This window comes from Manis pentadactyla, chromosome 12 (assembly GCF_030020395.1).
Source record: "Manis pentadactyla isolate mManPen7 chromosome 12, mManPen7.hap1, whole genome shotgun sequence".
Classification (NCBI taxonomy): domain Eukaryota; kingdom Metazoa; phylum Chordata; class Mammalia; order Pholidota; family Manidae; genus Manis; species Manis pentadactyla.
Window position 1 is genome coordinate 49732506 of NC_080030.1, and position 14635 is coordinate 49747140.

At 37.2% G+C, this 14635-nt stretch overlaps 1 protein-coding gene across 5 annotated transcripts in view; it reads right to left on the minus strand.

Annotated features, from left to right (window-relative positions):
• Window positions 1–14635, minus strand: part of ADGRG6 (adhesion G protein-coupled receptor G6) — a 153715-nt gene that overhangs the window by 25607 nt on the left and 113473 nt on the right. For all 5 annotated transcript variants that reach the window (XM_057489145.1, XM_057489143.1, XM_057489144.1 and 2 more), the window contains 8 exons: window positions 13568–13679; window positions 12439–12503; window positions 11638–11848; window positions 10476–10647; window positions 8976–9116; window positions 6731–6850; window positions 4763–4808; window positions 3090–3196 (listed from right to left, as the gene is read on the minus strand). In XM_057489145.1, coding sequence (XP_057345128.1) covers window positions 3090–3196; window positions 4763–4808; window positions 6731–6850; window positions 8976–9116; window positions 10476–10647; window positions 11638–11848; window positions 12439–12503; window positions 13568–13679 — 974 coding nt within the window. The remainder of the gene's footprint in view (window positions 1–3089; window positions 3197–4762; window positions 4809–6730; window positions 6851–8975; window positions 9117–10475; window positions 10648–11637; window positions 11849–12438; window positions 12504–13567; window positions 13680–14635) is intronic.

Genomic DNA, 14635 nt, shown 5'->3' on the forward strand with positions numbered 1-14635 from the left:
CACTAAGGTTTGGGGTCATAGCTTTTTGATCCCTATAGACCTGAAAGGGTACCATTTAAAGTGTGAGGTTGCTGTGGAGTGGAAAGAACTAAATACTTTCTAGCACATTAAAGTGAAGTATTAATTTCACTGCATGGAGGAAGATTTGCCAAGCCTGGGACTGACAGGAAAATATTTATTTTCTTCCATAAACGGGGAATTACATTAGAGATAAATCCTGAGTTAAGACCCACCACTCAATCCGTTGGAGGAGAAAGTCACTTCCATTATGTGGCTGTTCAAATAAGGAGCCTTCTTGGAGAAGGGACATATTCGAAATGGAGTATCTGGTTTAAACTTTTAGGTTTTAAACTATGAAAAAAAGTTTGTAAGTTTTTCATTGTATGTGTTGTCTTTAATTTTCACCAATGTCAATAATATCTGCTATTCACATGAAGGCCTCCAGTAAGTGGTGTTTGTATGTACGTCTATGTGTGTAAATGATGGCATGGGACTCAGTTCCAGGTTTGGCTGACACAGTAAGGAAGTGGTAACAGCACCTCTGTGACACCAAAAAATGCAGAAAGTGATTGAATTCAACAGATGCAAGGGCTCAGGGTCACAGGGGACTAATCCTATCCTCCTTTCCCAGGAATCCCTTAAAATGTTAGGAGGGCGTGGGACTCCCATGGCACATGGGATGGGGTTCAAGTCAGTGCCATTTGACTCACAGATAGGCTACTTCGCCCAACACTCTGTTTACTCTAGGTTTTCATGAAGCCAGAGAAATGGTCTTGAAAAATCTCCAAGTGACTTGTCATTACCTCTTGAAAAACCTATAGGTCCCATCAAGTGAGGCTACAGACTCAAAAACCACAATTTAAAATGTAAATTAAATAAAATAATGCTGTTTACTACTACACATTTATATATAATTCTTATATTGTTTTGTACTTTCAGAGAATGAAGGATATGAAAATGTTTATTCCTCTGAACAAGCCAACCTGAAAATGTACTAATGTTAAAAGTATGAAAATCAGTTTTACTACAAAGCAATGTAGCAGAGGACATTAGATTCCTCATTCTTAGATTAGAAGATATAATTATGGGTCTAGAGAACACTGTTTTAACTTCTCCCATGGTGAATGTGTCATGTAGCAATGCAGACTTCGGGAACATCTTATACAAGTGAATCCAGAGTTTGTTAATCAGGAGAGATTCTTAACAAAGTCTTGATGGGCTGGAAAAACTGAAAGGATGTGGGCACATTGCCAGAAGGGATAAATTCTGGAAAGTTTCTCTTCCAGCGGTTATAATCCTACATAAGTAGACAAGGTAGAAAATGGAAGGATCGCTCTAAAAAAGTGGATCTATTCATAGAGCATTTTATCATTACCTAACCAAATGGCAACAGAATTTAATCAAACGGTAACAGAAAAAGAAATACATAATTACAGATTCAAAATAAAATTTAAAGAATATATGAAGAAACTAACCACTCAAGCCACATTTTCGTTAACATAAATCATCTCCGAGTAGGACCTGTGTTATTTTTATCTATTTATCTAATACTAGACTTAAAGCACACACAATCATGCTTAAATACATACCCACAAGTATATATACACACACACACAGCTGAAATAGTTAAATGACTTAAGCTAAAGTTTGTATACCTGAGTGAGTGAGCTTGTAATACATTGTAAAACCTAGAGTAAATGAAGTGTTGGGAGAAGTAGCCTTTCCATGAGTCAAATGGCACTCAGGTAGTTCAGAAAATAAGTATTTTCTAAAAGAGTACCTGCCATTACTTCTGGGGAAAAGAGAACATGGAAGAAAACTGAGGATTTAAAAAAAAAAATCCTTAGAGAAAACATGCTACTTTAATTGTTTATTTTCATGCTCTGGCAGTTAAGAATAATAGTTATATTTTGGGAAAGTTCAAAAGTTATTTTGTATGACCATCACTTTCTAAATGACTTGCTCTTATCCCTCAGCTCATTTATGAACTGGATTGTCAGGAAAATTACAACTGGCAGGGTCGCTGTGTGACAACAGCCATTTACATAGGCCAAGTAGACTGATGAGCCAAATACTATATCCCACCCACAGTTTCTCTCTGCTTCCACCCAGTCCCACAGGAAGCAGGTGTAAGATTTGAGGGAGGGACAAATATAACCTGATGTCTGTGATTCAAATTCAAAAAGCTTTATCACCTCAGCACACATTATTCCCATCTCCAATTAAAAAGCAAATGTGGTTTGATGCTCTTATGGAAACTATATGGCAACAATGCTCTGTTACAATCTGGAGGGCACACTGCACACCAGAAAAGTGTCTGCAGAAACCCGAGTGTATCAGATATAAGGCAAAGGTGTAACTCTGTGGATGAATTCAAACGAGTTGCTGGATGTTGGGTGGCTCTTGATAATTTGGTGGGATGAGAAAACATGACAGTGAGATCCAATTTGTTTAGAACTGTTGGAAAGACATAAAAACAGCATCATGGGAAAGGAGGAAGAGAGGAATGAAGGGAATACCCATCAACTCTCTTGCATGCCTGAAGACCCCAGCTAGTCTATCCTTACAGGCTGCTGTCTCTAGGTGGGGGACTGCAGTTGCTCTGGGTCACAGCTCCATCACTTAGCACAGTGCCTGGTACAAAGTCACATTCAAACACAGTGAGTGATGACATAATATGAGGAAGAAAACTTCCGTGACCAAACTTTTCCCTATTCCCTTCCATGTTAGTAAAACTCAACATGTTCTAGCATTTTCTCTCTCCCTCCCACCTTTCCTCTCTGTCCCCCTGACACTTTCTTTCTTAATTTAAGGATCTCATGGTGATTGTCTTGTTGCTAGCATTATTTATCATCATTGTCAATGCCACAAATAAAAAAGTAGGGCTCTTTTCTAGAGTACTTTCACAATGTTTTTAATTTATGATCTGTGCTAATTATATTCTCCATTAAGAATCAAGATTCAAGGTACAGATAAAAATTATCAGGAAATAATTCCCCCAACACATAATCTAAAAAGGCTGACCCACAGAAAGAAGTATGCTTTCCAAAGTTACATCATTTCAAAATGACTAGAAATTCCTTCCCTACCATCAGAACTCCGAAGTGTGTGAGGTGGTCACATAGGCAGACCGTTTCATCTGCATCTGATTCTCTGTGTGCCACACATCCTGACGTGTTCCAAAATCCAGAACCTTCTGTAAGGGAAAGTCAGCAGTGTGAAGGTAACAGCAGGTGAGTTCCTTCTCTGTAATGGGTAACATCTCTCCTTCAGGGAAACAGGCCTCCGTGTTTTTTGCCTTACAGTTTATCAGTCAGACAGATACTATTTTTAAAGCTACTGGCACTTAGAATAATTTACACTCCTGAAACCACAGAACGCTGGTGCTGCCTTGGTAGTTAGAGATTATTTAGTCAGTGGTTTTCACTGTGTTCTACTTTAGTACCTCAGGGGTTCTGCCAAAGTGTGATTTGATTTCAGTTCTTAATATATGATAAACTTCCATATTACAAAATAAAAGAACATCCCTTTTCAGAAGACAAGTAATGACTCTATAGCATCTTATTATGCTGATAGACAAGTGACTGCAATGAGGGGGTGAAGGCTTGATAATATGGGTGAATGTTGAAACCACAATGTTGTTCATGTGAAACCTTCATAAGACCATATTCAATGACATTGTAATTAAAAATAAAAAGAATATCCCTTTTCAAATAAGTTACATACTAAGGAAGTCTCTGGAGATTAACACTTTTTTTTCTTGGCTCAGTCTGTTTTTGTGAAGTCATGAGAACAAAGCTTTGCCTCTTGGAATATGTTTTTATGTACACAGCAGTCACGCATGCTTGCAATTTATTATAAATGCCTTTAATACATACTTATCTGACTTCAATGGTATGATAAGGAATATGAGCAACTCATATATTTGAAGAATATTTTAAGACTGCAAGGTGGTATTGTTTTTAACTGTGTATTTAGTAAATCAGGATTTTTTCAAAATTGTACAACTAGAAACCAAACAAAAAACTTTCCAGCTGTGATAGAAGCAGCAAAAAAAGGGGGGTTTTGGATACTTTTAGAGTACACTTCTACCAAGAAGCCACAATAATTGATTTGGCCACACCACACTAATTCCTCTGGGGAACCCAAAGGGATGGTCACCCTTGGTGGGCAGAGGTGGGAGGTTTCCTTGCTGCTTCTAGCTCTCAAAGAGATCCCCACACCTTAAACCGAGCTTTATCCCTTTATTTTGCCTTTCTCTCTTGACTGTCAAATGTCATTTTGGAGGAACTTCATTTCTTCCAAGTCATATGTATTTATTATAACCACTCTTGTATTTACAGTCTTCTGGTTTTCCCATAATCTGAGGTGTGGAAGCTGGATTTTAAATTGTATGCCTTGTACATATCAAATCAGCTCATGAGTGCCCTAGAAGAATGAGATCAAGTGTTTTATCACATTCACCTACACGTGGCAATCAAAATACAAACTATATCTTATAAAAAAACTGAAATCAGAGAGGTTGTTTGATTAAAAAGAAAAAAGTCAAGTCTGCCTGTTTCTTCCTGCAATGAACAAAAAGTAACAGAAATTAGAATTCACTTCCCAAGCTACTGAAATTAAATTTTGCAGCTTAGCTGCCATCACACTTAGATTGTGACTCACTCTGGTTTGGGGTGGAATCAGAGGAAACAGGGGTGTCTAACAATTCAGGTTGTTTACAATTCAGTTGTTATTAAAACAGCCAATATTTTAAACTTACCGTTTTTGTTCAGATCCCAGAAGGCACAGATGGGATGAGGCACTGCCTATATTAACATAAGAATAAAGATGTGAAGTTGTGTTTAAAGTAAATGGAAAATCTTACGATTTGAATATGGGCAAAGAGTAAAAATGCTAAGGTTTTCTTAAAGAAAGAGATCAGCATTAGTCAACATGACCCAAGAACGGCAGGCACTAGGGGGACCTCTAGTCAAAAAGACTTCAAGGAGAAATCAATGGTAAGCTCATGAGGAATCCTGTTACCCATTTACCTAAAAGTTATTGCATATGTCCCATCATAAAATGCTATTCTTAACATTTAGCAAAGCTCTTTGCACAGTAATTTCACTTGTTCTTAAAAATTCTCCTTTATGTCTAGGTATATGTCCAAAATAATTGAAAGTAGGGATTCATGTAGATATCTGCACACTGAAGTCCACAGCAGCATCATTCACGAGAGCCAAAAGGTGGAAGCAATCAAAGTGGGCATGAATGGATGAACAAAACGGGGAAGACATGTGTGTATGCATGTATTTATAATATACAGTGGAGTATTATCCAGCCCTTAAAAGGCAGGGAATTCTGACACCTGCTATAATATGGATGAACCTTGAAAATATGCTAAATGAAATAAGCCAGTCACAAAAGGAGAAATACTGTCTAATTCCACTTAGATGCAGTACCTAGAGTAGTCAAATTCATAGAGACAGAGAGTAAAATGGTGTTTCCAAGGACTGAGGGAGGAGGACATGGGGAGCTGTGTATAATGGGTACACAGGTTTGGGGGAATATCAAACAGTTCTGGAGACGGATAATCGTGATGAATGCAGAACAATGTGAATGCATTTAATGCCACAGGCCTGTACAATTAAAAATGGTTAAAACAGTAAATTTTATGTTATGTATATTTCACCACAATCAGAAAAATTTCTTTATGGATGAAGGAGCTAAAACAAAGGAGGTCAAAGGGTAGGATAAGGAAGGTGCTGACAAAGCAGGGCTAGTTCTTAGATTACTTAACTTCAGTCCTTATCAGCCAGCTTGCTTCCTGTCTGCCTCCCTGCCTGCTACTAAATGGTAGAACCATTACTGGGGCCCATTGTAAGAACCTGTGCTCTGGGCCACGTGGGACCATAGACCCCCTGTAACTTCATCAAATAAACAGATGATTGCAAGGGTAATGTTTTGTTGCTTATGAAAAAAGGCAACATTTGCCAAGATTTTAAATAACTGCCACCTCCAAAACAATCAGTCAACCTTCTTGTTTCCCTCTGCAGTCCCAGTAGCAGCCATCTTTGACTTAAAAAACAAAAATCAAAACTTTTAATGGCAGGATTGTGCTACTGCATCTGCACCTAATTTATCTGAAGTGATATATGATGTTTCTTGAGAATGGTGCCCCTTTTCTTTGCTCCCACTCTATTCCCAATTATTGAATCCCAGATCAGACGAACACATCCCCCACCCCAACCCAAGTGCCATCATTTACTGTGACACTAGAGCACTATCTGGCTGGCTGGTCTTCCATTTTTGGAAAATTGCCCCCCTCAAAAAAGTAGCCATTAACTTCTTTCGTTTTATTTAATTATTTAATTGAAATGGTTGATAGGCAATATTATATTGGTTTCAGATACGTAACACAGTGATCCGACAATTACATACATTACTAACTGCTCACCATGATAAGTGTAGTTATCATCTGTCAACATACAAAGATATTACAGTATCACTGACTATATTCCCTATGCTGTGCTCTCATCCCTGTGATTAATTTACTTTGTAATTGGAAATGTGTATATCTTTATCCCCTTCACCTATTTTGCACATGCCCCTATCCCCTTCCCTATGGCAACCATCAGTCTGTTGTCTGTGTTTATGAGTTTCTTGTTATGATGTAGGAAGAAAAAGGCTCCATAAGTCTCTGAAATAACCTGCCTCTATTCCATTGCTATTTGTAGCATTTTCTTACCTGGTTTCTTGTATGTTTGATTTTAATTCGCACAGGATCCTTCAGATCCTGGATGGTAATGTTTCCAATACTGCACGCCATCACATAGCTCACTAAGGTGCCTTTCTTGGTTTCTACATCCTTTTAAAGAAAACACATTGTGCATTAGTCAGAAGTACACACTTTTATTTTCTTTTGCTGCTCCAAAATACACAAACTGTCACAACTTTTTACACTTAAGATCTTCAATTATGGAATATCCTGTTTATAAGATCAAATTGCTGGCTTTCCTGAGGGAACTTTGCTATTTCCCTTACTATAATAAATACATTGAGGGAGCATTATGAGTCAATGTTGTAAGGTAATGTTCATGAAACTTCACTCTTGATTGCTGTAACTGATGCCAGCCAGTTAACATCTGAAACAATGCAAACCCATAAATAATATAAACTCATAAATAGTTATAAAACAATTAGATCATTTCCTGACCCTAGAAAACAGATGAACTTATTTGCCTTTAGAGAAGTATGAAGGAAACATTGGTTTAAAAATTTTTAAATAAGTCATCGTTCACATCCATGCCAACAGCCTGACTTACACCTAAATATAATTCTACTGAATTAAAGTCCCATCCAGACTTTCTACTTTCTCTGTACACTTGCCACGATCTGTAGCTTATGCTTCAGAAATAAGGTTGTCAGGACATCAAATTACTCAATCTGTGCCGCAAAACGATTGGGACCAATGGATTGTCTCTCTAGAGGGGTCGTCTCTGCTTTTGTCAACACTTTGTGTTTTTCTTGTCAAACCTCCTGAATTTCTCTATGGCAGCCTGTAAGTCATTTGTTTTGGAATAATGGCAGGATTTTTTAAATTTCAATTAAATATCAGCATCCAAATACAGCTTTTTATTATTCTTGGATGGTCACTCTCAATAGTCAACTACGGCTGGGGGGTGGGGGGACCAGCCATTTCTTAAAGAATATGCCTATCTTTTCCACTGTATTAGGACCATAGAACCTTTAAACTTTTCCCACTCTGCTATACATTTGCTTGAAACCCAAACATATGTTTCCTAATAACACGTTGATTAGGAGATGCCAAAGGAGAAGGAAAAGACGGTGTAGAGAGATAAGGCTCAAAATGAAAGAATGACGAGCTGTAACCACTGTGAGACCCCCCAGCCCCTTCCCTCCGAGCTCGACCTCTCCTTTGAAGGGAACACCCCAACCTCACCATCCACATTTTGTGATACCTACTGTACTTTTTGTATTGTTTTTAAAGGTGATGTTGTATGCCTCAAATAATTTTAACAAAGGCAGTTTCATGTGTTCATAGCTGTTAAATCCTTCAGAGTAATTTGTTAGTACACTCAATCTACTTTCAAAATTATATATGGCTTTTTCCTAAAACATTTGCTGATGAAATTTTAAGTTTTAGAATTAATTACTGTATTGATCCACAGTATTCCTTTTACTCACCTGTAACCTTCTTTACCAATGCTCTGCACATGATGCCTAGGGCAGATCTATCAGAAACAATTCTCCTGGCCTTGAGAGTTGCTATTTTCTCTTACGTAGGTGGCATTATTTGAGATACACTGTTATCTTCAATGTAGTAACTTTTGTTTTTTTTAAAAAGGGCTCAGTGAAATTGCTCTAGATTGGGCTGTACTTTCAAAGGCAACCAGAGGTCACCACTGTTTGCTGGCAGTGGACTTTCTAGTATCTAGAAACAATGCCAATAAAAATGATAATATGTGCTCAGCACAATGCCACCCTACCCTGGGGATGTGTGAAGGCCAAAGGTCATTTGAAATACTAATGGGAAAACTGATTAAAGCTAAGAATGCTGCTCATTATATAAACAGTGTTTCTTACTGAATTTAGAAAAAAACAAAAACCTTCCTTTGCTGTGCAATTTCTTTAACTCTGAAGGTCTCAATTGCTGGAGAGCATAAAATATTTAACAGAAGGAATATTAAATAGTAACTTCTCCACAAATTCCATTTCTAATTGTATTATGCAAGTCTTAATGTAATACTTGAGTTACTTTAACAACTTAAGGGAAAAAGCCCTTTAATAAACATGTAATTATTTGAAATAAAATAGTTAAGCAATTACGTTAAAATTTTTCATTTTTTAAAATATGGTAGGTTACTTTTTCTATACCTCTTAATATATTTTTAAGGAGTCTGAACTTTTATTTTTTTTGAGCAAAACAAATCAATTTGCAAATAAAAAATAATAATTTAATGAACGCTTACCTGGAAAAGTCCTGTTTTATTGAAAAAAGTAAACTGTGCTCTTTTAATTAATATAGAATCTTCTTGACTTAAATTCTCAAGTAAGTTTGGAGGTAAAATTACAGAGGCCAATGGATCCACTTGTTCACTCTCAAAATCCATCTGTCAGACACAGAGATGTAGTCAAGGAGTCACAACTAAATTGCAATGGTAACTTCATTCCACATTCTGAGTAAGGGAGTAAGGCAGGGGACCAACTGCAAGAATGACTGGCTGAGACCAGGGCTTCCCTGGGTGAATGAATCCTTTACAGACAAAGGCCTGGACCTCATCAGAGCTTTGCAAATGTGGCAAAACAGGAAATGAGCTGATTTTAACTAAGGCAAATTGAAAAATCAAGAATCTAACATTTTCAAGTATAAGAATTAGATTCACACTTAATAGAGTTTGAGCTTTTCGCAAAACATGTAGCAAAAAATAACTATCCCTCCAAAAAAGACTGCAGTTCACTTGTCTGATTGCTGGGAATGAGTATCTCTGCACAGAGGAAGCAGCTGAAGTTTTATGAACACTCTTGGATATCATTTTTCTGAACCCACAAATCAGGCCAAAGAGTGTTTTCCTGCAATGGACGAGCATGAGATGATGGCTGACCCAGTTTTCACTCTTAAAATGTGAGACAGAATTACCCAAAAGGGACCCTACTTTAAAGCAGAAAAAAATTCTTCCTGATATCTAGATTTTTAAATGTTATCTTGGTTTACCTCCACAGTTAAGAAGCTTAATAGCATGCCACTGTGTGTTCTCCCATGTTAAGGACGACGTTTCAATCATTCATTGGCCCCCAGGGGGAACACTGTCTAGCACTTAGTAAGAATTTGAAAATCATTTGCTGAAGTATCACTTGAACAGGTCAAAGAAGCTCTCTATTAATCTGGCCCCAGTTTTCTCGCCCAGCCTCACCGCCACCAGCCATCCCTAGGCTTTACATCATTGGTTCTCAAAGTGTGATTGATCCACAGACCAGCAGAATCAGCAATACTCAGGAACTTGTTTAGTGTGGATTTTGGAGATCCATGCAGGGCTTACTGAGTTAGAATCTCTAGGGATGGGACCCAGCAATCTGTTTGGACAAGTCCTCCATGTGATTATAACATGAACCATTACATTTTGAGAATCACTAGCAAAGAGAATACACCATGTTTCTTCCCACCTTTGGGCCCATAATAAAGCTCTCTTCTCATTGAACTGACCCCTTCCCCCAACTCACAGTTCCATACTTAGTCCCACTACCAACCCCTGTAGAAGATAAGCTGACCACCTCTGTCACCTGGGCTCTTAAAGTGTGTCTCCCCTCAGTGTCCATATAATTTATGGCTACTGCCATTGTTAACCTTGGCCAGCATTCAGATCTGCCTGCCACCCCTTGGACCTAGATCTCCTGGAAATAGAACTGGTAAGTGATAAGAAAGTTTTTATTTGTCTAATTAATTAAACTTAAAGAAACCACTGGCTCCTTACCTGGAAATAGGATTCATTATTGCTTGGAAGACTGATGCTAAAATTTGAAATGTCATTTGTTGTTGGGGACAGGGATGACACTCCAAGGGCCAAATTCCGAGTTGTAATATTCACATGTGACGTGCTATTTAGGTCTATCTTGAAGGCCAATTCATCAATTGTTTTTAAAGCTCTAAAGAAATGACAAATAATACCACTGTTAAGTAACACGTTTTTAGGTACTTGCACACATGTGATTTCCTGCAGGAAAAAATACAAACCAAATAGAATTATCTTGAAATTTTCTGATCTTGACATGAATACACACATAAGTACCCCAACTACAATACACCAGTTAAAACACAGAATCAGTGATGAATGTATCTTCAAGAGAAACAGATGCTTTAATCATCCTAAACTAATACTCTGTTTTTTACCTATCTTAGCCTCTTTCCTTGTATGAAAAATACTCTTCCTACCTCACAACTGAGTGAGAGGCAAAGGGAACAATGTGGTAAAATATCTTTGAACTGCAAGACATTGGAAAAAAAAAATTCTGTAATTATTATGTAGATAAGGTAAGTGAAAGAATACATTTAACAAATATAAAATTATTATCAAAGAAATTTGGTTGAAAGAAAACAGAAAAAATTAAATGTTATATTAGTACATTAAATGAAATGCTTGTACGTAAACTGAATTGTGTAAAAATAGGTAATTTCAACCTGCCCTAGGCATTTTCATTTCAGAAATACAACAGTCACACAGCTGTTGGGAGTTCTGTGCCACAGTCCACAGGATAAGGCCTTATGGTGACCAAGTTATACCTAAAAGATGTGTGTTAAAAATATCTCAGTTGTCTCCTTTGCAAGCAAAAGAAGGGTCACCAATTAATATATACAGTAGTTTATCTTCTGAATTAACCCCAGAATATATTTTTCAGATGAAAAATGAAATGCTGGTTATTTGGGGAAGTATTTGCATATCTTGCCAGATGGACCATCCTAATCATTTTGTAAAATTATATTTCCCCCTCCAAAAAAAGAGAACTTTGAAGTTCACTTGGGAAATATCAAAGAACCTCCTATGAAAGATGGGCCCCAGGTATTCAGATATGTGAGAAATTGTATGACAACACATGTATCCAATATATTTTACTTCCCCAGAAGAAAAAATCACTTACTCAGAAGAAGACTCAAGCAAGTCACTGTCTGGACTGGTTAAGATGTTAGAAAATATATTCATTAAAGTTGAGCCAAGCATTATATCAATGTTTTCTTCTTTATTCACGATCCTTTTGACCTGTTCTACAATGCTGGTAATGTTGGCTGAGGTTAAGGTCTGCCCATCACCAGTTAAATTTAAAATCTGATTGGCAACTTCACTAGCTTCCCCTGAAAAAAAAAGGGCAGAGAAAACAACATACAAAATTTTACTTGTGTCTTTTGGGCATTTCCAGGAATCTGAAAACATAACGTGGTATTTCCCTTCACAGGTAAGGCAGCAAATGAGGCTTCTCCAGGGGGTCACAGGAATCTTATCAGAATCTTCACAGGACAACAGTATTTCTTTACACACTTCTGTCTTCAGTAAGATACAGATTGTGCTTTTCAGCAACTTAGGTAAATAACTTGGAGGGACCAGTATTCATATATAATTCTAAGAGAAACGTCCCCAGAATCACGGAGTGTATATCTGCTTTTTAAAAATAATACAAAACTATAAGACATTGATTGAAATATCAATGTCTATATTAAGTCTTCCTCTAAATTTTTTGATATTTTTTTTAGTCTCCTTTAGAATGAACAGAACAGAAAGTTAGAATAGGAAACAGTATTTTCTACCTTAAGTAAGTGAAACAATCATTAGCCTCATTTTTAAAATTACCGTGTTTATCCCATAGCAGAACATGTCTAAGGAGAATGAAAGAAGCATGAGGTCATGTATCTTGCCTTTGGGAACTGAAGAAAAATCACTCACTCACTTGAACAGTTGGAGATATCAGGAGGTCCCCAGTAGGCTAAAGATGTGTTAGTAGGGTCATGGTGACTAAGAAACAAAAAAAGATAGTTCAGATTTTGGCATCAATGGCATTATAACTGACATCATTAGTTAATAGTAAGTTTTAGAATTTGCCTTGGTATCTAGTAAGTTTCATTCTAAAATAGAACTAATACACTGAAACGAAACTCATGTTTGGAGTCTTTTTGGAAAAGAAATCAGGTAGCCTGTACCCTAACCTAGGATAAAACAGGTTACTAAGAAGAAAGGCCTATTTGGTAACATGGGTCAAGTGAAGCTTTAAGAACTTTCCAGATAAAAATCTGATTTTTCTTTTACACACCTCTGTAACTAATAATAATCCACACTGTATAGATGAGGTAGATAAATTGAGGAATGTTCCAAGGTCTTACAGCCAGGAAGAGGTTGAGCCACATTTCAAACTCAAGTCACTAAGTCTCTAAAGCCCCCTTCTTTCCTCACTACTGCATGTCAAACACAGCAGCCACTGCAAAGTATTTCCCCTTGGCAGTTTCTGTTTCTGAATTCCCCTGCAAGAAAACTCTAACTGGGGGTGAGATGGAGGGTGAGGAATTGGATATGACTTGCTATTTGGCGAATCCTCTGCAGTCAACCTGCCTGAGGTTTGTTAAAACATTTACAAAATACCTACACCCTGATGGTCTCCATTAGCAGACTGCCCCAACCGGGATCCTCCTTTACTCCCTCATTTGCTGCCTCTTCCTCCCTCCAACAATAACCACTCCAAATAGCTAAAGTGTCTTGGAATTTCAGATGCATATTCCGATGCTGTGAGCTGACTGGGGTGAACCATATATAAGTTGCTTTGCTCTCTAGCCACTCTCTGGTTTCCATTTCTCCATGTTTCTTTGGAGAAGGCTAAATTAGCATGTTTGGAGGAAAAAGGCTTTTCTTGGGAATTTAGCTGCCTCATCTTTACCCCCATAGGGTGTATGATTTAGGCATTTACAGAGGTTCCTGTCCTTCTTTCCAATCAATATACAATGCATGGAGTCAATTGTGCACCACATGTAACCCTGAGAAGGTTGATAATATGGAGCTCTGCAGGCAAGAGTCCATGAAAACATTACCATGTCCGTGAAGCATAAAAGCCTTGCTTCCCTGGACAGGGAGAGATGTACACAGAAGGTGGGATGACTGGCCAATGATAGCCTTTGGGATCCTCATCGGCAAGACAAAAACCTACATAAAGATAAGAACCAACATGAGAATGTTCATCTATCTATTCTTTAAGGACAGAGGGGCAAGATGAGAGCAAAATGACATGTTGGCAGTTAGGTATGTATTTCGAGTACTACTAAAATAGTTTTTTATTTTCAGAACTTGTAAAAATTTAGAAATTAGGAAGTATTAACATACAGTACATTTCAGATACAAAAACTGTTACAGATTACAAAAACATCAAACAAAAAACACACGCTTATGTCAGTATAAACATGAAACACATTATCATTTTAATGTAAATCATTAGCAGATAAACTTGGTAGAATAAAAGTATATTTAAAAAATGAACACTATGTAAAATGAAAACAGTCTGGAAAAATTCAAGTATTTTGATCTTTTTTTCAAAGGGGATAGGCTATAAAATGGTGCACTGTGTCATCATTGAGTTGTGAGCGTATTTTCTACATATACGCTCATTCTCAAATCATCCCACCAGTTTGAAAACTCCCTAGGCAAATGTCATGACATATGTGCTTCTAGTTTTACAAGTTCTAAAATATCAAAATAAAAGCAATATATCAACAACAAAACCTTGTAATTCAGTTCTGAAAAATAGCAAGTTATACCAGACTACCGGGAGCCAGTAGTGCGGTCACCAATCGATCATTTAAATGACTTTCCATCTATATTCTAAGTCTTAAAATTGTCAGGATTTGGCCTTTTTGTTTTCAATTGGTAGAAACTTTTCTTCATGGACCCATTTGCAGAAAGGCAGTAAAGTATAGAGTTTAAATTAAGGGGTATTCATTTGATCAATAAATATGAGAGATGCCCTCACAAAAAAGAGAAAAAAGGACAGACTTCCAATGGTAAAATAAATAAGTAACCGGGATGTAATGTATAGTATAAGGAATACAGTCAAGATATTGTAACAGCTTGGTAGGGTGATAGCTGGAACCTAGAATTATGTATAT